Source organism: Oncorhynchus masou, chromosome 22 (genome assembly GCF_036934945.1).
Source record: "Oncorhynchus masou masou isolate Uvic2021 chromosome 22, UVic_Omas_1.1, whole genome shotgun sequence".
Classification (NCBI taxonomy): Eukaryota; Metazoa; Chordata; class Actinopteri; order Salmoniformes; family Salmonidae; genus Oncorhynchus; species Oncorhynchus masou.
This window is the reverse complement of record NC_088233.1, coordinates 31,825,101-31,852,012: the sequence shown is the minus strand read 5'-3', so window position 1 is coordinate 31,852,012 and position 26,912 is coordinate 31,825,101. Positions and strand designations below refer to the sequence as shown.

Here is a 26,912-nt window from a genome sequence, read left to right as displayed (position 1 = left end):
CCTAATAATTGCTACCACAGTTGATTTCTTCAAACCAAGCTGCTTACCTATTGCAGATTCAGTCTTCCCAGCCTGGTGCAGGTCTACAATTTTGTTTCTGGTTGTGCCATGGCGGAGATCTTTGTGGGCTATACTCGGCCTGGTCTTAGGATGGTAAGTTGGTGGTTGAAGGTATCCCTCTAGTGGTGTGGGGGCTGTAGTTTGGCAAAGTGGGTTGGGTTATATCCTTCCTGTTTGGCCCTGTCCGGGGGTGTCCTCAGATGGGGCCACAGTGTCTCCTGACCCCTCCTGTCTCAGCCTCCACTATTTATACTGTAGTAGTTTATGTGTCGGGGGGCTAGGGTCAGTTTGTTATATCTGGAGTACTTCTCCTGTCCTATTCGGTGTCCTGTGTGAATTTAAGTGTGCCCTTTCTAATTCTCTCTTTCTTTCTCTCTCTCAGAGGACCTGAGCCCTAGTACCATGCCTCAGGACTACCTGGCATGATGACTCCTTGCTGTCCCCAGTCCACCTGGCCGTGCTGCTGTTCCAGTTTCAACTGTTCTGCCTTAATATTATTGGACCATGCTGGTCATTTATGAACATTTGAACATCTTGGCCATGTTCTGTTATAATCTCCACCCGGCACAGCCAGAAGAGGACTGGCCACCCCACATAGCCTGGTTCGTCTCTAGGTTTCTTCCTAGGTTTTGGCCTTTCTAGGGAGTTTTTCCTAGCCACCGTGCTTCTACACCTGCATTGCTTGCTGTTTGGGGTTTCTGTACAGCACTTTGAGATATCAGCTGATGTACGAAGGGCTATATAAATACATTTGATTTGACATGGTTGATGATACTACTAGATATTATCTAGCATGTCCTGCGTTGCATATAATCTGACTGAGCATACAAGCAAACAAGTATCTAGGTATCTGACTGAGCGGTGGCAGGCAGAATCAGGCGCGTAAACATTCACTCAAACAGCACTCTCGTGCGTTTTGCCAGCAGCTCTTCATTGTGCGTCAAGCATTGCGCTGTTTATGACTTCAAGCCTATCAACTCCCGAGATGAGGCTGGTGTAACCGAAGTTAAATGGCTGGCTAGTTAGTGCGCGCTAATAGCGTTTCAAACTTCACTCGCTCTGAGCCTTGGTGGTTGTTTCCCTTGCTCTGCATGGGTAACCCTGCTTCGATGTGGTGGCTGTTGTCGTTGTGTTGCTGGTTTGAGCACAGGGAGGAGCGAGGAGAGGGACGGAAGCTATACTGTTACACTTGCAATACTAAAGTGACTATAAGAACATCCAATAGTCAACGGTTAATTAAATACAAATGGTATAGAGGGAAATAGTCCTATAACTATATGATAACTACAACCTAAAACTTCTTACCTGGGAATATTGAAGACTCATGTTAAAAGGAACCACCAGCTTTCATATGTTCATGTTCTGAGCAAGGAATTGAAACGTTAGCTTTCTTACAAAGCACATATTGCACATTTACTTTCTTCTCCAAAACTTTGTTTTTGCATTATTTAAATCAAATTGAACATGTTTCATTATTTACTTGAGGCTAAATTGATTTTATTGATGCATTATATTAAGTTAAAATAAGTGTTCATTCAGTATTGTTGGAATTGTCATTATTACAAATACATTTGTTGTTTTAAAAAAATATATTTTTCATATATAAATCGGAAGATTAATCGGTATCGGCTTTTTTGGTCCTCCAATAATCGGTATCGGTAGAACGTGCATAGAATGTTCTGTATTCTTTCACTGGCAACAATACATTTTCCTGATTGATGTGCAGCTACTAAATTTATTGTTAAGTGAAACTTTAAAGTACTTTTTTAGGAGAGAGTGTTCTGCACGCAGGCAGCCGGCAAGGTGCAGTTGTTCGATTATTTGTTCTGGTTGTCTAGTGATTATTATTTTTATTTTTTTTACCCAATTTCGTGGTATCCAATTGGTAGTTACAGTCTTGTCCCATCACTGCAACTCCTGTACGGACTTGAGAGAGGCGAAGGTCGAGAGCCATGCGTCCTCTGAAACACAACCCAGCCAAGCCGCACTGCTTCTTGACACAATGCCCGCTTAACCCGGAAGTCAGCCACTCCACTGTGTCGGAGGAAACACCGTACACCCGGTGACCGTGTCAGAGTGCACTGCGTCCGCCCAGCCACAGGAGTCGCTTGTGCGCGATGGGACAAGAACATCCCATCCGGCCAAACTCTCCCCTAACACAGACGACGCTGGGACAATTGTGCGTCGCCTCATGGGTCTCCTGGTCAAGGCCGGCTGCAACAGAGCCTGGACTCAAACCAGGATTTCTTGCAGCACAGCTAGCATTGCGATGCAGTGTCTTAGACCACTGAGCCAGTCACTAGGCAACCAGGGGCGTTCTGATGGATGTTAGTCCCACTTCAGAAGTGGCATTCCTTTACAGACAAGTAAAATGCCCGTTCGTATCTCCAGAGAAGTTTTTGTATAGGCATTTAAAAAGTTGTAGTGTACCCTACCCTAACAGACAAACATGTCATAGCTGAGGCGGTTTCAAGGGGCCACATCCCATTATGTCAGAAAAAAAAGAGTACCCCGTGCTCGCAAGACTGTCTTCAAGATGCATCTGTATCCCAGAGACATTGGCGCAATGGATAGGCTAGGAAATTCTTGAGCCTTTCCGTCATGACCGTGGCTCTGCCTTGCTTGAGAGGCAGCTGTTCAGTAATCTTCCTGAGAGCCTATCCCCTTCCAATGCTCCTTCCGTTTACTTAACGGAATTGTTCAAAAACATGAGCCATCTCACAAATCGCATTAAAAGACAGAAAGGATTTTAAATATTAACTCATCTACAGAATTAATTGATACCATGACCATGTCATTGCCTAATGCTTTTATTTGAATTTAACTATAAGATTATTTTGTATCATGACAGGTAATCTGATGAGGATGTGTAACAGACAGGTGTCTGGATGAAGCAGGAAGACAATAGGCCACAGAGCCAGGCCTGAGGGCAGAGCTCCCTCACAATACCTACCACACACTGCTTCTCCTCTGTTCTGGAAGGAGAAACCAGAGGGCTTTCTAAACATCACACCCCCACAGCGCCAAGAAAAAAGGCCTCTTTAGAGCACAATCTGAGATACAGGACTCAGAGGTTGGCTTTGCACTTGGTGTGAAATAGACAGCGGTATGTCATGTTGGGTACAATGTGATGGCACACTGGATCCAGCTACACACACCATCCATGCAACTTGCTCACAGGACCTTTGTTTTATGGAACAGAATCCTTTCTGTGACATTCAAGTAGCACTTGTAACGCAGAACATGATAAATCTGACAGACTTACAAAAAATGCATATTCATTCTCTATGCATCTTTCAATGCCTTCCATTTTTAGAAGTGTTTCAATTAATATTTTATCTTCCAGGAAATCTGAACTGCAACTTCACTCCTTCAACTAGTTCAAATGGTTTCTGTACACTTTGTTCTAACAGCCTGGCAAAGACAGGGGTACTTCAGCTGGCACTCTGTGTATTTCAACAGGGGTCTCTGGCCACCAGAAGGGACTCATCATCAACACCACCCTCGTTTACTGCTGGCTCCAGGAGGTCAACTCTCATACCCAGAAGCCGGAGTCCATCACAGCCTAGTGATCCCTCTTTTGGCACAGGCCTGTCCCACAGCTCCATTCTCAGAGGCCCAGCTGAGGGTGCAGGAGGGGGCTGGGAAGGGATGAGTATTCCCTTGGAGAGGTCACTGGTGTTTTTGTGCTGCTGTGTCAAGGGTGACCCAATAAATAAATCCAATATGTCCAACCCGAAGGGCTGTGGACATTGCGTATATCATTAAAACAGGACATTTGACAACTAATAAGTGTAAGTAAAGAGAGTGATTGCAATCCCAGACGTTCCCTCGGCACATCGATCCAGCCCTGTTGATAATCATTGTATTTTCTATTTAACTCGCAAGTCCTTGAAAATGAGAGAAAATGACTAAATATGAAGCCTTGGGGCATCTGCCGCCTGCCTCCACTGAAAAACTATGTAGTGACCTCTGTACAGTTCAGCCAACCATCTTCATTTTAATTAAAAATCTTTCATTCCAGCAAGAGTTATGGAACCAGCGGCTGGAAAATTGTTGGCAGTTGCATGAATGAAATACTGCACACCAAAATGAGCAGGACATAAATAAAGAAGGGCCAGCATAGTCTATCTAAACAAAAATCCCAGGACATTTCTCCAACGCCTGCTTGATTGCCCTCAAAAGCTGAATGAAAATGTGTGACAAAAGCAGGGCTGAATAGCCCATAATTGAAACATAGTGTAGTAAATGATAAGAGCATGTCCAGTAGAGTTGTCTTGTCTCATCCCATTACAACAAAGAGCCATTATTACGCAGGGAACACCATGCTGATAATCCATTGTACATACATTGCAATCGTTTGGACCCATTAGCTAAGCCATTTCATACCCCACCAGCCACTACTAGTGTAAAGCATAGCCTACATTGCATGGTTTAAAGGCAGTCTAAAGAGGTTGTGTGATACTGGCTGTGGCCATAGTACTGTATTGGAAAGTTGCATGCCTTCATTGCCAATGCCTTGTTTATCGTACTGTCAAACAGAGAAATGGGCATCAGTTGGAAAGCAAATGATTTAGAGTGGAAGGTGGTGGGATTAATGATCAGCCAGTGAAAACAGGTTTGAATGAAGGAGCTGCTGGGGCCAAAGGTTTTGCATATAGCACCAACAGTTGTCAGCCTCACAAAGAGCAGCATGCTGAAAAGGAAATCTCATATTGCAGAGCAGGCTGAGAAGCCCCCTTCCTTTAACGAGCAGTCTTCCCATGAAAAGTGCTCTGTGACAGAACGGCCTATAGATATGAGGGTGATGTCAACCCTCAACTGACTCACTGAACCCTAGCTGTTTACATTTCAGGGCCCCTTTATAATCTCACAAAGCCAGCGAGAGAGCCTAACATTATATGATTCAAACAATAATAATGAGCCCGTCATAAACAACAATAACCTTCATTTAATATCACAGACGATATCTAAGTATTATTATTTTGTTGGGATGATGGACAGATGGGGTATCTGAATATTTGAGGTAAGACTTCCGTTGAAAAGGATAAACAGTTGGGCAAAAAACGTATTTAGTCAGCCACCAATTGTGCAAGTTCTCCCACTTAAAAAGATGAGAGAGGCCTGTAATTTTCATCATAGGTACACTTCAACTATGACAGACAAAATGAGAAGAAAAATCCAGAAAATCACATTGTAGGATTTTTTATGAATTTATTTGCAAATTATGGTGGAAAATAAGTATTTGGTCACCTACAAACAAGCAAGATTTCTGGCTCTCACAGACCTGTAACTTCTTCTTTAAGAGGCTCCTCTGTCCTCCACTCGTTACCTGTATTAATGGCACCTGTTTGAACTTGTTGTCAGTATAAAATACACCTGTCCACAACCTCAAACAGTCACACTCCAAACTCCACTATGGCCAAGACCAAAGAGCTGTCAAAGGACACCAGAAACAAAATTGTAGACATGCACCAGGCTGGGAAGACTGAATCTGCAATAGGTAAGCAGCTTGGTTTGAAGAAATCAACTGTGGGAGCAATTATTAGTAAATGGAAGACATATAAGACCCACTGATAATCTCCCTCGATCTGGGGCTCCACGCAAGATCTCACCCTGTGGGGTCAAAATGATCACAAGAACGGTGAACAAAAATCACAGAACCACACGGGGGGACCTAGTGATTGACCTGCAGAGAGCTGGGACCAAAGTAACAAACTACGCCACCAGGGACTCAAATCCAGCAGTGCCAGACGTGTCCCCCTGCTTAAGCCAGTACATGACCAGGCCCGTCTGAAGTTTGCTAGAGAGCTGGATGATCCAGAAGAAGATTGGGAGAAAGTCATATGGTCAGATGAAACCAAAATATAACTTTTTGGTAAAAACTCAACTCGTCGTGTTTGAAGGACAAAGAATGCTGAGTTGCACCCAAAGAACACCATACCTACTGTGAAGCACGGGGGTGAAAACATCATGCTTTGGGGCTGTTTTTCTGCAAAGGGACCAGGACGACTGATCCGTGTAAAGGAAAGAATGAATGGGGCCATGTATCGTGAGATTTTGAGTGAAAACCTCCTCCCATCAGCAAGGGCATTGAAGATGAAACGTGGCTGGGTCTTTCAGCATGACAATGATCCCAAACACACCGCCCGGGCAACGAAGGAGTGGCTTTGTAAGAAGCATTTCAAGGTCCTGGAGTGGCCTAGCCAGTCTCCAGATCTCAACCTCATAGAAAATCTTTGGAGGGAGTTGAAAGTCCGTGTTGCCCAGCAACAGCCCCAAAACATCACTGCTCTAGAGGAGATCTGCATGGAGGAATGGGACAAAATACCAGCAACAGTGTGTGAAAACCTTGTGAAGACTTACAGAAAACGTTTGACCTCTGTCATTGCCAACAAAGGGTATATAACAAAGTATTGAGATAAACTTTTGTTATTGACCAAATACTTATTTTCCACCATAATTTGCAAATAAATTCATTAAAAAATCCTACAATGTGATTTTCTGGATTTTTTTTCTCATTTTGTCTGTCATAGTTGAAGTGTACCTGTGATGAAAATTACAGGCCTCTCATCTTTTTAAGTGGGAGAACTTGCACAATTGGTGGCTGACTAAATACTTTTTTGCCCCACTGTTTGCGTCCCTTTTCATCTCCATATCATATCATATAAATCATATTAAAATTCTGGGTAACAATTAAGTACCTTAGTATGATTTGGATTGAAAATAATGGTCAAAAACATAAAAATAGATTCATAGCAAAGGGCAATTTCTCAAGTATTTTGCTAGGACTGTCTGGGAGTGGTCTGAGTGGGGAGGGGAAAACTGAAAACTAGCTGTTATTGGCAGAGGTTTGGAACTCTTTCTTATTGGTCTATTAACAAATTTACAGGCGAAAACTCCATCCCACCAAAACAGGCTGAAATTTCAGATGGTCTTTTCAAACAGCTCTTACATGAAAAGGGCATGATCAGAATGTTCACAATTTCACAGTATGGAGATAATATATATAAAAACAGGAAAACATTTTATTTTATTTTACTGCACTGGGCCTTTAAGTGCTTTGGGGTACGCACCACTTCCTCATCGGAGAGCTCCCGTCCCTGGATGCTACTGCTGTCTCTCACAGCCTGCTGGTGCCTCTTGCCCTTGGTGTGGCTGTACAGGTGCACCTCCGTGGTGATCTACAAACACACAGGTCAGAGGTTACTGCTGAGGACAATGTAGGCAGAGACAGTCAACAAGGTCTCCACCCCCCATGGGAGGCCACTACAACTATACATTACAACTGGTTTTCAATAAGATCTTACAGAATGTTTCCTCTCCACCTCCACTCACAAACTAAATACATAGTGAGACCTAATATTTTAGTAGGTGTGAATAACTTAAATGCAGTCTTCAGATCGTGATCCATATGTTGTGCATGTTAAACACAATACGCCTTTAGTGGAATGAATTGACAAGGTAAAGAAGAAAGGTGGCAAGTGTGGCAGTGTAGTGTCAGACAGACATGAGAGCACTGTTAAACTGAAGATGACTTCATGGCTGCATTTCATGATATTCTCCTTTCTGACAGCACAGCAGGACCATACTAAATACTGCAGTATGAAATTGTGGCTGACAGATCCAATCAGGATGATCCAGCCTATATAACAACATTAATGTGATTGCCTTAGGATGGTCAATCACAAATCAAGCATAATATTTTTTATCTTTCATCCCTCTACTCTGTGTCAATGATTACTCCTCACACCAACTGACACCAACTGATTAACTAATGTCCCTTCTGTCATTCATGCTCCTCACACACACAGTGACCATATACAGTGGCATGTTTTGAAAACGACACACTGAATAGTAAGGCTGGCAATTTGCCAGGGACCTCTCAACACGATATTATCATGATACTTCAGTGCCAATATGATATGTGATTCTCAAGATTCTATATGCATGTGATTCGATACTACGATTTGAAGTTCCAAACAAATTGCTGGTGCAGAGGTACAAGGGAGCCTTTGAAAAGTAATATAAACAAAAATGCTGAAAACATGTTGGCTCAGTATTTAAAAAGAAGATGCAGAAGGGCAATTCCAAGGGTAAGGAAATTATGCTGAGACTCAGATATTTTACTTTAAAATGTATACTGAACAAAAACCATTGATTTCAAAGTTTAACAAACCATACAACACTATGCACTTTTTACAATTTCCACTGACAAACACATTTACAGGAAGAACTATACAAACTTTGGTAAAAGAATAAAACTGGGAGAGATTTTACCGTAACTCTATTACCAAACCTCGCATCCGCACAGTTTTCCAGTAAATGTTAATATTTTTTTATTTACTGTATAAATTGAGTCATTATGCATAGTGTTGTACAGTTTGTTGAACTTTAAAGTCAATGTTTTGTGTTTGTAATACATTTTAAAGTGGAAAATCGTATTGTCAGTGTAATTTTGTTACCGTAGAATTGCCCAGAACAAGTTATTGGATGAAAAATACCGGAGTTTTGGTGCAGGTACAGCTGACAAGCACCAGCTAAAGCTATCTAGCTAAATCAATACTTGGAGTCAAAGTATCAATATAATATCGTGATACGTAACTGTGTCAATTTTTTTCCCCCCATCACTACTGAATAGCTGACAGTACTAACATATTAAACTGTGGGCAAGATTGGATGATACACAGACAGAAGCATTGGAATAAGTGGTGTGAAGATGAAGAATTGACACAAACAGCGTGAGGTGAGGTTGATGTGGCTGTGTCGTTTTCCTCCCACTCATGGCTGGAATAAAGCCTATTACAGATGGCCTGTGTTTAATGTCATTAAATAGAGTGCCAGCTGCTGACCTATAGATGATCTCTGGTGTCAGATGCTGGCCAAGGTCATCTGACATTTTTTAACAAGATTCCCCCCTCTACCACCCACACTGTTCTTTATCTGATGCTAGTTGGAGCTTCAAGGTGTCTCAACCTTGTAGCAGTGAGAGCCGGCCGGGTCCGTCACAGACAAATGTGCCTGCCAATGGATTTGTTGCCTGTCACTTGAAAATCATGCCCAGTCATAAATCTCTACTCCAGAGTTCATGTTTAATCAATGCAGTTAAATCCTCATTTAAATACATTCTCTCCCAAAATCCTCTGAATCACCTTCTCGTCAGCATTTTTATGCATACAGTCTGCCAAGCAACAATAGATGGGACCTCCACAGACGCTCTACTGCCACAAAGCTGCTGCTGCTTTCCCCTTCAGTTTAGGTTAAGCATGTATGCCAATCAGCATCACAAATTATTGCAAGAAATTAAGTTAATTAAGTAAAGGGTGAACTTCTCACTGGAGAGTGGATCAAGCCAATTTGAATATATATGCTAAAATGGTTCTTTACTCAGTATGCCAGCATCTGTCTAATGCTACCAGATGTCTGGTGACTAGTGTCACGTCTAGTGTCAGAGGGAATATATGCCAAGGACAACTGGGCAAAATATAAAATCAGCATCTACACTAAGAATAATACAAGGACATCTGGCTAAAAAACAGATAATTAAAAATAATTTCAGACTTATGAGTACATACCACAACATTGCACAAGGAGCACTGTTTCGTGCGCTCATATGGTGTCAGTTTAGGGGCATAGTCAGTGTTGGCATGTCTGCCACTGCTGAGTTCTGCTGCCTTCTCTTTCCTCTGCTCAATCTGCTCCATGTGCCTGCGACTGCTCTCATCGTGCTGGGAAGGAGAACAACCAAGAAGAACTAGAAATTGTAAACTTTTGTCTGGTCTGCAACTAGGAAATGTCAACATTAGTCTGGTCTTTAATGAAGGACAGGAGTGAGGTGCAGCAGCAACACTAACCTTCATCTGAATCTTCTTCTGCAGTTCCTCCATGGCCTCCTGTTGAGCAGCGTTGAGGGCAGCCAGACGCTCCTCTCGGTCTCTGTGGAGAGGACAACATACAGGAGCAGTGAATACGTTTACATTCACACTAATAATTCAATATTAAGTGGATTATGGCAGAAGGCCGAGTATGGAATTAGTCATGTAAACACTCTGCTTATCTTAATCACTGTAACGTCAAAGTCTAAGTAAGCAAAGGCCGAATTTCGGAGCAATTTTTCAAATGATTAGGACATGTAAACAGTTTAAGTCAGTATTCGAGCTGTGGATTTGATCTGTGCTTGTGCCAGCAAGGTAGCGCAAGCCTCCCCTTATGCACGAGTGAAGTGAGTTTGGGAAAAACTGAATGTATGCATTTTAGAATGCATAGCTTTCACATACAAACTTTATATGTCCGAACTCAGAATTAAAGAGTATTTGCAAAAATAACAGTCACTGTGGTAGAACTTTTATTTGATTGGCAATTTTCTGCATTTATCAAAAGTCCCATCAGGTAGCCCGATTTCAGGTGTCATGGAAACAGGATTATTAGTGAAATCGTTCTTCTTGCAAAGCATGTAAAAGTTTTAAACAAATGATTATATTAATCTGACTACCTACAATAATGGTATTATTGTGTGCATGTAACCATTCTCAGTGAGGAGAGCATCCTCCTTGACATCCGTATCAGACGGATACTCCCAAATGTAAATCTATTATACATAAGGAACAATGAGGGCCACATTTGATAGTCCAAAAAAAGATGTGTGATTCCGACTGTGAGCCAGGTGGTACAGACCTGGCCCTCTCTCGTGCAGCGTCCTCCCTGGCCCTCTCCTTCTCCTGCTTCTGCTGCTCGATGCGCGCATCCTGCTCCTTCCTCCTCATCAGCAGCTCCTCCACACGCGCCTGTCTCTCTGCCTCCAGAGCACGCTTACGCTCCTGGGGAGACAGACGGGGACCATAGCCAGTCAGTGGGACTGTACACTGGGGTAAGCCAGAGAGGTCTGGGGGGAAAAGGGGGAGCTGCTGTTCATTGTTACCTGTACAGCCTCATCTCTGGCCTGCTTCTCTTCCTGTCTCCTGCCTCTCTCCTCCTGCAGCTCGTTGAGGCGCTGCTCGTACTCGTTCAGCTTAGCCAGCACGTCGTGCCTCTTGTTCTGTGCCTCCAGAGTGTTGATGAATGCTATCTCATTCACCTGTACAGAGTCACAAGGCCACCGGTCAACAAGTCGGAATCACTAAGCTACAAAAAAAATCTAAAAGTCTGCCTCTACTCTAGTTTGCCATTGTTTCTTAGTCGTTCTTTGTCTTTACTTTAAGAACATTCTCAGTGTCAAAAATGTATTATCACAAGGGAAATCTAAGTAGAAAAATACTTCAACTCTTGGACATGTAGCTAGGTGTGCAGTGTTCCAGGGGTCAATCCTGTACCTTGGCCTCCTCCTCCTGAGCCTTCTTTACTATGGCCTGGAGCTGCAGCTCCCGCTTGAACTCTGCATGGAGTAACTTCTCCTCCATCATCCTCCGCCGCTGGTCCAACAACTCCTCCTTCCATTTCCTGACCTCCTTCTCCTGTGAGGGAAAGACAGCTTGGGTCAGCTCATTTCATTCATGTACATTTCTCTAACCAAGGTAGACATTTTCATGGTGTCTTGCTGTCAAAGCATTTCCTGCTACCCGCTCTGGTCTCATGTCCACAGGGATTAATGTGAATATACACCACTTCATGTATTTATGTGGTTAATACTCAGGATTATTCAAGGGCTCACTCATCCCACGACGGCCTGAAGAACAAAAACAAACGTCATGAAAGATTGAGTTTGGGCTAAGTCTCTCCCAGACACATCTGTGGCCAGCTGGTTTGAGAGAGGCGGAGCTGGCCTCTGATATTTAGTGATTCTATCTGGCAGTGTGCTGACAGAAGCTCTCCTCGTGGCCAGTCTGGGGCTAGGCTGTGGTGTTTCCTGTTGGCTCTGCACTGCATTGCCACTCACCCTCTCCAGGAGCTTCTGCAGCTTGTGGGTCTTCTCATCCCGCAGTTTCTCTCGGAGCTGCTGGGCCTTCAGCTGTTTCTCCTCATGTTTCTTCTTAGACTCCGCAATGGTTCTGCCAACAAAGACAGAAAAAAATGACTTTCCTCTCCCCCAATTGTCTTACACACAGTAGCAATGAACTTAGACATGAATCAAGATCTTTTCTCTGACAAACTTCAGCGTGACATGAGGGTGGGTGTGTCCCACCTTTTACGAGACGGTGAGGACAGTTTCTCGTGCATGTGGATTCCATGGCCAGGGGGTCTAGAAGGCTCCTCCTCCACAATGTCCCCCCAGGAGGTGCTCTGACGCCAGGGCTCCCTCGCTGCAGAGAGAGGTGAGTCTAGACATTGATCACATCTGTGTCTTTAGCAAGAGCATCACAATACATTTCATTATATGTACTGAACAAAAATATATAAACTCAACAGATTTTACTGAGTTAAAGGTCATAAGGAAACCAGTCAATTTAAAGAAATTCATTAGGCCCTAATCTATGGATTTCACATGACTGGGAATACAGAATCTGTTGGCCACAGATTTTTTTAACTTAAAAAGTTGAGACGTGGATCAGAAAACAAGTCAGTATCTGGTGTTACCATAATTTGCATCATGCAGCGCGACACATCGCCTGAGGATAGAGTTGATCAGGCTGCTGATTGTGACCTGTGAAATGTTGTCCCACTCATCTTCAATGGCTGTGCGAAGTTGCTGTCGTAAACATCGATCCAGAGCATTCCAAATATGCTCAATGGGTGACATGCCTCAGGATCTTGTCACGGTATCTCTAGCAATTCAAATTGCCATTGATGAAATGCAATCGTGTTTGTTGTCTCTAGCTTATGCCTGCCTATACCATACTTAAGGGACCCATGTGGCAGCTCCCTTATGATTGATGAGCATTTTCATAGGGCAAATGGACGGTCCCTTACTAGAGGACCTCGAGTGATATTAAAATAGTCCGACGGCCTCAGGGTGCCCCCCAAGGCCTGGTCTTCCAGGAAGTCAAAAAATACAGTGTCAAGGAGACTCGTTTTCGAAGATATACATTTATTTATTTTTGAAAATGTTCTGCTGTACCAGATAATTCCAGCAGATGGCAACTGAATGTATATTGCAAATGGACATTTCATAATCAAATGGACATGGCTTTTTCTCGTAAATGAAACAGACTTCAAAGACAAAACTCGAGCACAGTGGGTGGCCAAATGTACTTTTAGCCCAGAAACATGATGGCATCGAGGCCACAATGCTCTTTGAGTTCATGCACATTTTGTGGGATTGAAGGTCGAAAACGTTAATACAGCACTAATTTGACCGCTTCACGTCAAAGTACATGAACCAGCCATTTATCATCGTAGTTTAGGAGAAATCGTACAACGTCCATTTCATGATGATTAATTAAACAAATGTTTTTTTTCTTTAAAAAGTTAGAGATCCAGTTGAGGCGTGTTAAGGTGTGTTTCAGAGCTCTAAGTGATTTTCTGCACTCACACACAACCAATATGGAGTGACAGTGTGGGGCTTAGACAGACGGAGCCTGCAATAGTTACCGGCTTTCGAACCATCAAAGAACCGTCAGACCTAGAGCTCCGAAACTTATAAACCTGTTCTAGAGCTTAAGTTGGTAGTGCACGGTGAGTTATGTGGCTCTAGAAGGTTCTCAGGTCAAGAAACAGCCTCGTCCATTTGCAATATTTTCAATTAATTTTTAACATCGCGGAAATGACAACATTTAGAAAAGTCCCCAGAATAACAAGACTAGGTGCATTGAAACCGCCTCGTCCCATAGAGACGGATGTACTTGTCCTCTTGCTCAGTTGTGCATCGGGTCCTCCCACTCATCTTTCTATTCTGGTTAGAGCCAGTTTGCACTGTTCTGTGAAGGGAGTAGTACACAGCGTTGTACGAGATCTTCAGTTTCTAGTCATTTATAACATTAACAATGTCTACACTATTTCTGATCAATATGTTGCTATTAAAAATGAACCAAGAAATGTGCTTTTCTTTCAAAAACAAGGATATTTCTAAGTGACCGCAAACGTTTGAACGGTAGTGTAATACATTGCCAGTCTTAACATGTTATACAGCATATTGTCAGTGTGAACATGCTATTCTGCAAGATGACAGTGTCCATTGCCAATGTATATTCATAAGGACTTCCCATTACAAAATTAACATGCTGAATCAACACCAATGAGAAATTCTAACTTGCTATGATCAGAACTTGACAAATAGACCTTCTAGGTTGATTTAGGGCTAAATATAGTGATATATTTCATTTTGGTCAGTATATAGGCCATCTCGACATTATATATGCCATTTGCACATGGTTCACTGACTTTTGGGTTTGGAAGCCTACTTCCTATGATCATATATGGCAAATGGACTAAACATAGGCCTTATGAACAAACTCGCATAAGAAAAATCTAGGTAGATACGGTTCTTACATACGTATAATTGACAACAAAAAAATATGTTAAAAAAAACAGTCCAAAAATACACTTTTTACAAGGTTCATTTTTTTTATTCAGGTTGTGAATATTTCACACTTGAGACCTGACTTTGGCCATTTCCCACATAGAATCCTATGGTGGAGCGCGCTCGCCCCCTTTGGGATTTTTGGTTTATTACATTACCGGCATTTGCTATGTTCCACTTGCAATATGTTTTTGACCAACTGCCACCCAATTGAGTGGTATTTGCGATTGTGTATATGTTTCGCCCAATGACAATAAGTAGCCATTCATTTTTGTCCATTTCACAGGGGTCTTCACTTACATAACTCCATGTACTGCCACATTCTCAAAAGCGATGGAGGCGGCTTATAGTAGAGAAATTAACATTCAATTTTCTGGAAACAGCTCTGGGGGACATTTCTTCAGTCAGCATGGCAATTGCGCACTCCCTCAACTTGAGACATCTGTGGCATTGTGTTGTGACAAAACTGCACATTTTAGAGTGGCCTTTTAGTCCCCAGCACAAGATGCACCTGTGTAATGATAATGCTGTTTAATCAGCTTCTTGATATGCTACACCTGTCAGGTGGATAGATTATCTTGGCAAAGAAGAAATCCTCACAGAGATGCAAACAAATGTGTGCACCAAATTTGAGAAAAATAATATTGTTGTGCTTATAGAACATTTCTGGGATCTTTTATTTCAGCTCATGAAACATGGGACTAACACTTTACATGTTGCCTTTATATTTTTTGTACAGTATAGATTAATTACAACTAAACAGAAAAGAGATTTACCGTCATAATCGGCTAACATGTCACTCCAGTCCATGTTGAGTCCACCTCCACTGCCAATGCTGGCCTAGAAGAGAGAGAATCAGTTCATGATCAGTGACAAGCATTAGGATATTGCAAGGTGAGCAAAACTCAAGACCTGCGGAAAGAGATCCTACCACTTCACATTTTTAACCACCAAACTACTTTCATATGACCAAAGAAAAGCGTGAGTGTGTGAGGTATGTGACTTACAGAGAAGTCACTCTCGTTGTCAGTCTCCAGGTCATTGTTCTCAGCCTGGATCTCTCTGGTCAGCTGTTCCTCTTCAGCGATGGCGCTGGCAATAGCCTCCTCGTTGGCCTTCTCCAGGCGGTCAGCCAGCTCCTCCTTCTTAGCCAGGACCTCTGCCATGGACTGGGGCTGGACACACAGCACACACACAGACTCACATACAGCTCCTTCCTCAGGTCATTCAGGTTTGACCAAGCCCACTGGCAGTCAGGGTCTATCTCGACATTTCTAAAATGCAGGAATGTTGTCTATTGCTTTTACCAAGTCTTTGAAAGGTGTTATTATATAGTGGTGGGCTTGGCGGGATCAACTTAAAACATTTCCTGAGTTTTATTTTGAAGAATGTGTCTTCATTTCATACAGCTCTAAGAGTACCATTTTGAGATGTTGGTATTATAACAACGTCAAAACTGAAAAGAAGATCAAACCAAAAAGTTAACTGCATCGACCAATCACAAGATCACAGGTGAGGAAGCATTCAGGAGTCATGCAAAACAAGTTCACTGTGAGGATGACGAGATGGTGGAAGGAGGCACAACTAAGGGACCATTTCACTGACATGGTTCAAAACAATGAAACACAGGTCGGAATAAATACCTACTAGATTAGTCTAAATAGCCTGATGGAGACCAAAATGTCTCAATGTCTATTAGTCTTTACACTTCTGACATGAACTTGACAAATAGTCTTTCCTTAGTCCGAAATTACCATCAGGGAGAATAGATAGCTAGCTGCACTCCAGTCCAGAGACCAGAGCTCCAGTCTAACTTAACAAGGGGAATGAGGGAGAGGTTTCTCTCACCAACAAAGCTGTTTGTCTCTAACTCGGGTCCTGCAGGGGAGTCTAAACAGCACTGGGCTTATCTGAGCCACCCAGAGAGGTGTCTGGCCTGCTCCAGAACTAAGACCAGATCTGCCTGCATTTGATCTGAGCAAAGATGACTTTCCCTGTAGATCATTCAAAAGACATAATCTCTAGGTATAGAGAAAACCTCCATAAGAGGTTAAAGTGCTGTGGAAGTATCTATGACAGACAGTAACCCTGCTAGTGAAGGAGGGTATTCCTGATTAACTGCAGAGAGACGACATAGGCAGTAACAAACCTGACACGGGAAGGCTGCTGATGCACAGTGGAGACCAGCTACAGAAAACAAACTAATACCTGACACAGTCATTGTACAGTCATGGCCAAAAATGGAGAATGACACAAATATACATTTTCACAAAGTCTGCTGCCTCAGTTTGTATGATACCAATTTGCATATACTCCAGAATGTTATGAAGAGTGATCAGGTGAATTGCAAAGTACCTCTTTGCCATGCAAATGAACTGAATCCCCCCCAAAAAATGTCCACTGCATTTCAGCCCTGCCACAAAAGGACCAGCTGACATCATGTCAGTGATTCTCTAACACAGGTGTGAGTGTTGATGAGGACAAAGCTGGAGATCACTTATTGATGCTGATTGAGTTTGAATAACAGACTGGAAGCTTCAAAAGGAAGGTGATGTTTGGAATCATTGTTCTTCCTCTGTCAACCATGGTTACCTGCAAGGAAACACGTGCCTACATCATTGCTTTGCACAAAAATGATTTCACAGGCAAGGATATTGCTGCCAGTAAGATTGCACCTAAATCAACCATTTATCAGATCATCAAGTACTTCATTCAAGGACAGTGGTTCAATTGTTGTGAAGGCTTCCCGGCACCCAAGAAAGTCCAGCAAGCGCCAGGACCGTCTCCTAAAGATGATTCAGCTGGGGGATCGGGGCACCACCAGTACAGAGCTTGCTCAGGAATGGCAGCAGGCAGATGTGAATGCATGTGCACGCACAGTGAGGTGAAGACTTTTGGAGGATGGCCTGGTGTCAAGAAGGGCAGCAAAGAAGCCACATCTCTCCGGGAAAAACATCAGGGACAGACTGATATTCGGCAAAAGGAACAGGGATTGGACTGCTGAGGACTGGGGTAAAGTAATTTTCTCTGATGAATCCCATTTCTGATTGTTTGGGGCATCCGGAAAAAAGCTTGTCCAGAGAAGACAAGGGGAGTGCTACCATCAGTCCCGTGTCATGCCAACAGTAAAGCATCCTGAGACCATTCAGGTTGCTTCTCAGCCAAGTGGCTCGGGGAACAAAACATCAATATTTTGGGTTCATGGCCAGGAAACTCCCCAGACCTTAATCCCATTGAGAACTTGTGGTCAATCCTCAAGAGGCAGGGGGACAAACAAAACCCCACAAATTCTGACAAACTCCAAGCATTGATTATGCAAGAATAGGCTGCCATCAGTCAGGATATGGCCCAGAAGTTAATTGACAGCATGTCAGGGCGGATTGCAGAGGTCTTGAAAAACTGCAAATATTGACTCTTTGCATCAACTTCATGTAATTGTCAATAAAAGTCTGACACTTATGAAATGCTTGTAATTATACTTCAGTATTCCATAGTAACATCTGACAAAAATATCTAAAGACACTGAAGCAGCAAACTTTGTGGAAATTAATATTTGTGTCATTCTCAAAACTTTTGGCCACAACTGTACACATGCCATGACCCCTGGCCCTTTGGGCTGAACCTGTCCCTGAACTGGACACCCTGTCATAGGTTCTCTCACCATTTCAGCTCAAATCACAGTCAAGTTTTGATTATTGCCCACTTCATCAACACAGCATAACAACTGGGCTGGCTACTTCCAGCAACGAACACGACAGACACTGCTTTCAGAGCTCCCACAACCGGACCCATATGGTCATCCTCTCACAGCCAACTATCAACACCCCCAAGTAAACTGAGGTTCTGAGGGGGCTGTGCAGCATGTCATCTCACATTGTGGTTGAAGGTTCTGTAGATTGACTTTGTTTAGGCGGTGAAGGCCCCTGGGGGATCTCTGACCCCCCCCCCCCCCCCGCACTGAGCCCTCCCCCCTCTGCTCCTCCATCGCTCAGCACTCACAGTGGAAAGCTCTGTGGGGTCCAGCACAATCTCCAGTTTCACCGCTGCCATGGGAGTCTCAGCCTGTCCTGGAGCAGATGCTGCCATGCCCTGTGACGCACCCCCGGCAGCCCCCTTGTTCCCCAGAGCACTGGGCCCATCCATCTGGGCCGTGTCTAGGGACGGAGGGAGGGCTAAGGAAAGGACTGGAGCTGGTAGGGATAGGGTTGCAGAGGGGGTAGGGTCTTCGGCTTGTGTAAGAGAAGGGGTTGGGGCTGGTATGGGCGGAGGCGTGTCCTCACGGGGTGTGTCGACACACTGCCCCGAGTCTTGCACACTGTCTGCTGGGGGCTGCACCGACACAATCACACACACAATATTAAACACATGCATATTCCAAGCATTTCATGAGAGCAGTGACAAATCAAAACGATTAACACACACATCATGCAGGGAGGTTGGTACTAACATGCCCTAAACACCCAAACCTCATCAGATCATCAAATAAACTATACTGAACAAAAACAAAAATAAACGCAAAATGTAAAATGTTTCATGAACTAAACAAAAAATTGATTTGCTGATTGGCTGGCTGGGCCTGGCTCCCAAGTGGGTGGGCCCACGTGCTCCCAGACTCACCCATGGCTACACCCCTGCCCAGGCATGTGAAATCCACAGATTAGGCCCTAATTAATTTATTTAAATTGACTGATGCCCTTATATGAACTGTAACTCAGTAAAAATAGTTGAAATTGTTTCATTTTGCGTTTATAATTTTTTTCAGTATAAATGTGGAAACACATGAAATCTGTCTAAATCAAGCAATGCCTAGAATACACCCCTACCCAGTGTGTTCTGAGGCATTGAGAGAATTTATTTAATGAGTGAAAATGGCATCTTTCTGCCTCTGAAATTTCAGTGTACGATCAATTGTGTTAAAACTGATATGCCCCGTCTGGACAGGCTGTCTATGAGTACTGTGGAGCCCAAAACAACAACAATGTGGCTGATAAAACGGTTTTCAGTTACTCTGCACCACATCTCCCGTCTTCCTGAATAATTTAGATTTGGGGACTCCTGGGAGGGTGAGTGACGTCAGGGCTCAGTACCTCCATGTTACCCTTCTCCAAGTCTTCTGCCGTCTCCTCAAGTGGGACAGGCTCCTCAGGGATTGTCTGTTCACAGTGACCCGTGTCTTTATCCAGGGGGCAGGACCTGCCAAGGAGCTGTTGGTTCTCCTTGTTACTGTCGTCGTTAGGGCTGATGTGGGCCAGGACCGGGCTGACCTTGGCTACGATGATGGCAGAGCGAGGCCTAGCAGGACGTCCACGCTGGACTGTCTCCCAGCCCTCAGAGTCCTTCTTACCTGGACACAGAAGGACACACACAAATAAGAAGAGAACAAAACAAATGTTAATGCCCCATAGGCGTTAATCAGAAGGGGGGACACACCCTGAAGACAAAAGGACATCAGAGGTGTACTAAATGATGAGGATCATGTAGTTCATTCTATAGATGTGGAGGAAAGAGCTCTGCTTACCTGGCTTCTCTACATGACAGGTGTTGGGCTGGCTGGGGACAGGGAGAGACTGGGAGGACTTGACACGCTCAGCCCAGCTGGGGCCCGTGTGGGACAGACGAGCTACCGCCAGTGTGGGTGGAGGACCACTGGAGAGATAAACACATACATCAGAACCAGAACCAGAAGAGAACAATGCCAACATACACAAAAGCATTTCAACCAGAGAGATTATCACTGTACAAAAATAGTAAAAATGGCTGTGAGGACCACTAAAAGAGATGACCCTAAGGTGAGCAGCTCCATCTGCCTCTTCCAGGCTGGGCTTTTCATCACAACACTCCCAGGGCCTACAGGGCTGTCTCAGGCAACAGACCTCCTTCATGATCAATACCCATTTCCTGCAGCATTCGATTACAGGGAACTGCACATATTGAACTGATGCTTCAGCAGTCTTTAACCACACTTATCTACACCTCCCACTGTTTCTGTGGCGAGGGCCAGTGAGACTCAACAAATTACATTAAACAAATGCCTCGCCATCAGCAATCAATCCCCTTGATCAGATCACGCACAGAGTAGCCTCTACCAACCTAGACCAGTCGGCACATCATATCTTACATTGATTTGTTAGAGGTTTTAGCATTTGCATTCTCTTTTCGCTAACTGTAAACATCTAATGATGGCTGACCATTTTACACGTAATGTCAGCCAGGCTGCAGCTGAAAGATGCTGAGGCGCAACAGATTGTACTGCTTCCCAGAATGTGCTGATGGGGAGTAAAACAACAAGGGATTTTGATGACTGCTGTGTGTTCATAATGACTGTCAGTCATTACATAAACATGATGGTAAGCAATTTCAGCTCAGATCGGAAACAGTGGAGATTAGGGCTGTCAACTGAACCAGAAATGAGATGGAGAAATCTTACCCAAAGTTGAGGGCACGGCGAGCACTAGGAGAAGGGACCATTCTGTCCGATGAGGGGCTAGGCAACACATGACGACCTGGGGACATTTTACGCACTTCCCAAGCCAAAGACGTGGGTCTTGATTCAGAGGGGACAAAGAAATTATGTTTTTCATAAACTTGTAATATAGTGTAGTACCATAGTTCAGGCTGAGATTTATGTCTCACTTTAGTTAAAAACAATTCAATTAATGGAACACAGAAACAAAGGTTGTCTGATTGATTAACAGTCTATGTAAAATGTACAAATTGGGAGACATCATAAAAGCTTGGATTTTTATATCTTAGTCAATTAACAGGTGTTGTGGTCACTGTGTTAAAGAGACGCCATTGATCCAGTGTGTTTGTGACTCAATGGCATGGAGCAGAGATGTCACTTAGAGGTTCCCTCCGGGAGAGATGGGAGTGAGAGAGTGAGAGCGAGTGACAGCGAGACAGAGAGCGAAAGCAGTGCGAGTACCCAGCCAAATAGAAACAGCCAGGCGACCCAGGGCAAAGTGAGAAGGATTCTTTGGCCGAAGGAGCTCTATTTTGGTAGATTCTAATATCCAAAACAAGACATTGTCTAGTTCTATATGATCAGGACTATTTTCTAAGTTGGAGAACATTAAACCTTTAACATTGAACCTGACTTAGATACGGTTTTATTACAAGATAGGAATGGCCACAATGATGTTTGTTTTTCAAATTGTGTTTTATTATTTTCAGTTTATTCTCGGTCAAATTCACTTTTAATAGAGAAACAAACACATTTGATGTTGTAAGTCCACAACGAGATGTTCAGAATCCACAAATGCTCAAACCACATCACAGCAAGAGGCTGTTGTTGAGCTGTGTTTTTGTAGCGCACATGATGGTAGAGTTTGCAAAACAAATACCCACTGGATTGATGAAAATAATTATCATATTCTGCCAAGTAAGCATAGGATACTTTGTAGTTGAGATTTAACTGAGAAGGTTTTGGGAAAGAGACTTTCCATCTACCAGAAGACTGTGGGAGACGCGCAACGCGCACACACGGACATTCTCGTTACCTCTTCAGAAAGTTACAGCAAATACTTATCACTGATGCATTCTGCTCATTTCTTATGATACACTTGGGGGAATTAAAACATTTTCAATACATTTAGTTGGTTCCTTACTAAAGTCAATAAAAACATGTATATTGTTAAATTCCGTTGTAATGCCTGGATTCCGTTTGAGCCCGAATTATCACACAGTATTTGGACCAGAATGAGGCTCTCCACTACCTATTGTTCCTGCAGTGATGATTCACCATCTTCATCGAATGTTTTCATAATTTATCTAAAGATAATCACCAAGAAACCTACCAGTAAACTATGCAAATCAGGGAGCCAAATAAATGTCTCTTTCAGATTCGTTAGGCTACACTGACAAGACGAGTCGCTCACTTTAGCGTCAATGTCTGGCAAGTCCCGTCATCCTAGGAAAGGAAACCTGGGAAATCATTTGGTTTACTTGTCCGGATGCGATACCATGGACATAGTGTAACCACGTTGCATGATTTATGAATGGCAAAGGGATATGGGAGATCGACTTTATCCAGTCAGTTAGACAGCTTTTATAAACTAGTCAACATTTGTGGTTTAGTTGTCAAAGCACGGTAAATAGCCTACTATGCTCCAAGACTCCGAGGCTAGCTATGTGCAACACGTGAATATGTCAGAAATATTAGGCTAAATCATGGATTTTGACTCATCGTTACCGCTTACATTACATGGGACATACAAATTCACCAGCATCTTGCTCTCTCCCGTGTATAGAAATTTGACTGCAACCAACCCCAGCACACAAAACGTATACAGGGAGGCGGGATAGACAGCAGACTGCGTTTCTCTGTCATCACTCAATTTGTGACTGACAGGTGTCTATCCTATCAACAGATCGCTAGAAAATGCATGTCGTTCATTCCAGCAGGAGAGGGCTCGACTGACTCGTGAATTGAAACTTTTAAATATAGAGTAGCCTAGTTAATATGAAGTGGAAAATTAATCTGTAATCGGTTGATTATCTGACAGCCTAGGGTTGGGCGATATGGCCTAAAAATCATATCTACATTTTGTTCAAACTTATGTGCGATTCACGATATGCATTTCAATTTTGTGTATGTTCTCTCTAAATAGGCGGTGTACAGTTAAAGGTAAAATACACAGCATATCAAAGAATCAGCAATAATCTAATTAATTCACGGCGTGTGAAGTTATACCTAGGCTAAATATAAGCCTTCCACAACCATAAGACCCACTAATAGTGTATTTATTTCATCCACATATTTTAAACTGCTTTGTTGTTGTAATAGTCACGGATCTGGCTTTCAAGTCTGTCTATGAAAATGCCCTTTTTTGTTACACACTTAACTAGAACCATACATAATGCACATTCACTAATAAATGACTAACTTCTTGTAGCAGGCATTAGGCTATAGAAAATAACACAGGTCTCATCAACAATCTCAAGTCCACATGCTCGTGCTTAGCCAGCTAATCTTTATATTTCAAGTTTAGCCAAATTGGATCTATTTGCTAGCTAACGAGGTTGAACAGTTGAATTGTTACGAGCACACCCCTCTGTCTGCCTCCAACTGCTTGAAAAGCATGTTAGCCTGTCCACTTTGGTCAGATGTTGAAATCAAGTGGCCTACCTTATTTATCAGAATGAGAACGAGTTGCCAATTCCTTATATAAAATGGTGTGTTATGCATTATTGCACACATATAAACAGACTAGACAGCTTGTATAACAGTCTGGCTAAAATGCTGCTAGCGGTACGTGGTACCCCAATGCCGCGTACGACAACCTGAGCATTCATTTTCCAGAATCAATGTTCATTGATACTCTCGTTTTAGTAGTGTCTGCTCTGCATGCAATTTGAGTAGTTGAGACATAAAAAGGGTATGATTAGAAAATGTAACTTCTATATTACAGTAAACTAATGTCTCAATGTGTTTAGGTGTCCATGTGATCTCTCAACTGTGTTGGCATGAGATACAGGGTAGGGGCTTGGTGTGTGTAAACCATAGAGGAAGTGGTGAAGCGAGAAGATTCACTTTTGCTAAAATCTGTCCGAAATAAGCCCAATGCATTTCTATGGGTTTATTTTGGACCTAAGCTTGTCGCCTGTCTTCCCACCTTTGGGACAAAGACTCACATTGTTAGGGCGGATACAAGCATCTTTTCATTATACACAGATCTCTGGTGTAAATGGGGAGGTGCATACAGCACAGAAGGAGTGAAAGAGATGAGACCAAAAATACAACACGTGAACAAAGCAGACGTAACGAAAAATAACAAAATTTTGATTCTTGCGATACAGGCATTTGGAATATTGGGCAAAGACATTATTTTTAATTAATCAAATCGCCATCGCCCAGCTCTACGACAGCCGCCGCTAATGGAATATATATATATATATATATATATATGACACACATATACACACACATCTGTGTGAGAGAGAAAGAGAGACAAGACATCGGTCGATCACCTGTTCTGGGCATCTGTTTTCTCTAACTTCTCCTGCAGCTGGATCCAGTCGATGAGAGCTTTAAAGTCCCGCACATAGTTGTCCAACATCATCAGCACCTCCTAAATAAAGACAAACACCTTTCAGACAGACGGGGGCATCTCAGTGTATCCATCACCAATCACACAAACATCCAGAGGCGTCATGCCGATAGGGGGCACAGGGGTACTTTGCCCACTCAGATTTGTCCAATATTTTTTTCTCTTCTGTAACACTACTAGCCACTTGTCAATTTTATGAAGTATGCTTTAGCTAGCCCGTACAGGTTCCCAATCTCCCAACCTCATAACTAGCCTAGCTACCAAGAAGCCATTTCAGGCTGTTAATCAGGTTATAGTAGCTGGATTAACCATGTTAGCTGGCATGGTTCGTAGGTTTTAGGAATAACTAAATGTACTGAATAAAACTCACATTCCTTAAAATCTTTTACCTAGATTTTAGCAAATGCGAAGAAGCATATTTAGTTTCCTTAAAAAAAAGAACCACCAGTCAGGAGGATAACAACTGCTCAAGAGGTATGCTTAGATATGCAGAAAAATATACGTTTAATAAAATGTTATATATTTTTTTGCATAGAATTAACAAGACGATTATAGCTCTAGATAGCAGGAAAAAGCTGTTTCATGTGTTTGAAAGGGGGGCCGAGACCCCCCCCCCAGCCATCCTTACGTACCTTGTGTCCCTTAAGATTTTTTAGATGCTTGACACCCCTGCAATCATCCACATATAATATCAGCACAATGAGAAACTACTTTGTCTTAGAGATTAGGATTTGAAATTCAGTTCAGACTGTTCAGTGTGGTCTTGTAATAGGTTACCTTTGGAAACAGCCATAGTGAGGGAGAAGTGGCACAGATCTCTGCACCCTGTGTATTGTCTCTATTTGTAGAGAATCTCAGAGGCTCTATCCAGCTCCAAATCTCACAGCACTCGGGGGCTCCAGTAACCCAAACGCCCCCTGCACCTCTATAACACAGAGGAGTGGGAATCTGGGCCAGGGCCAGGCCCAGTCACAGTCAGTGGAGCACATCTCACCCACACAAACAGGTAAGAGGCCCTTCTATTCAGCCCATGACAAGGGAAGACAAAAACATCTCAGTAAAAATACTTCTCCCTGCACCACTGATCCACCACAAGAGGTGGGGCTGAAATTACCAATGACATTACCAGAGGGGCCAGGACAAATTTAATTGGCTTGTAATCATTTCTTGCACAGGGAGAGTCCGGTGACGCCACCTATTGTCCATCTGATACCTAATCTCACTCTTCCCACTGTTCATTTCCCATCCTCTGTGAAGGTGGCTATCAAAATACCACATTTTAAAACTCAGTCAAACTGGTAGGCTCCATAAGGAGTCATATTTCTTTAATTATTATAGGTCTTCTGACATGGTCAAAAAAACTATAAATCACAATGTATGTGCACTAGCCTACTTGTAAGAGATGAGGTTCATGTTTGTTTATCACAGAGAGGACATAGTGAGTTGTGGAGGCTCGAGCCAGTCCTCTCCTCCGCTCAGCACTCTAGTGAAACCGACAGAGAGGGGACATACTGGCTTGTGAAGACTATAGCCCATCTGTCCCCTCCTCAGCAGTCAGCCCAGGCAGAGCTCTGGTGATTGATGGGGAGTATGGGAGGGAGTGGTAATTGAGAGTAAAGCTTCACAGTGCTTTTAGTTAATAGAGAAGTCAGCTCAGTGAAAGATGTGTCCAGCAGCAGGCCTGCTGATTAGAGCTAGTTAACAGCCCCAGCCAGGCCCTCCGCTGCTGGTTTCATTTGATAATGAAGGCTGCAACAGCTGAGGACAGAGGGAGGCACTGCTTGGTGTGACACTGCGTGAAGGCACTGAAAACCATATTCACGACACAAACCAACACACTTGCCGACAAACTCACCTAAGTAGAAGTACTTAAGATTTCCTGAGAACTGCATAAAGATTTAAACCTGCTAGAGGTCATATGAAGCCTGATGAACAGTAAAAACATGGTCATTTCAGTAGCAATGAAATGCTGAAAACATTAGAGTGAAAGTTCATCCAATTTCACTTTTAGTTTCTGACAATATATTGTGTGCCAAATCAGGTTTATTTTTGCCTTGAAGCTTCCTCAAAGTCAAAATGTATGATGCAGTAGATCCCTTCTACTGTAGCTCTCCTCCCCTGCATGGTAGCGTAGTATGATGTGGCATAAATCAGGGCCCAGATGGAACAAATGGTTTATAAGAAATAACTAATTAGACCTGGGGGCTGTGGGTTAAAGAGATGTGGGCGTTATTAATATACAAGCATAAATCAGATCACTGCATGGTCCGGCTCTCCTGGCTGGGGCTGGAGGGTCCCACACAGGAGAAGCCAGTGTTGATGAAGGAAGGGCGGAACTGTATCTGTTGGTCTGTTAGTCTCATTCAAACAACAGAAGCACAGAATCAAACTTTCCCCACAGTTCTAAATGT

General features: G+C 43.1%; 1 protein-coding gene across 4 annotated transcripts in view; it reads right to left on the bottom strand.

Moving 5' to 3' along the window:
• scaper (S-phase cyclin A-associated protein in the ER) overlaps positions 1 to 26,912 on the bottom strand; it is a 133,794-nt gene that overhangs the window by 65,277 nt on the left and 41,605 nt on the right. For 3 of the 4 annotated variants that reach the window (XM_064929909.1, XM_064929911.1, XM_064929912.1), the window contains exons 5-19: positions 24,422 to 24,522; positions 20,880 to 20,996; positions 19,971 to 20,098; positions 19,540 to 19,796; positions 18,452 to 18,781; positions 15,460 to 15,627; positions 15,229 to 15,292; positions 12,179 to 12,314; positions 11,933 to 12,044; positions 11,370 to 11,510; positions 10,979 to 11,134; positions 10,735 to 10,877; positions 9,915 to 9,996; positions 9,636 to 9,788; positions 7,137 to 7,244 (exon numbers count right to left, since the gene is read on the bottom strand). In XM_064929909.1, the coding sequence (XP_064785981.1) occupies positions 7,137 to 7,244; positions 9,636 to 9,788; positions 9,915 to 9,996; positions 10,735 to 10,877; positions 10,979 to 11,134; positions 11,370 to 11,510; positions 11,933 to 12,044; positions 12,179 to 12,314; positions 15,229 to 15,292; positions 15,460 to 15,627; positions 18,452 to 18,781; positions 19,540 to 19,796; positions 19,971 to 20,098; positions 20,880 to 20,996; positions 24,422 to 24,522 (2,196 nt within the window). The remainder of the gene's footprint in view (positions 1 to 7,136; positions 7,245 to 9,635; positions 9,789 to 9,914; positions 9,997 to 10,734; positions 10,878 to 10,978; positions 11,135 to 11,369; positions 11,511 to 11,932; positions 12,045 to 12,178; positions 12,315 to 15,228; positions 15,293 to 15,459; positions 15,628 to 18,451; positions 18,782 to 19,539; positions 19,797 to 19,970; positions 20,099 to 20,879; positions 20,997 to 24,421; positions 24,523 to 26,912) is intronic. The other variant, XM_064929910.1, reaches the window with a different exon arrangement.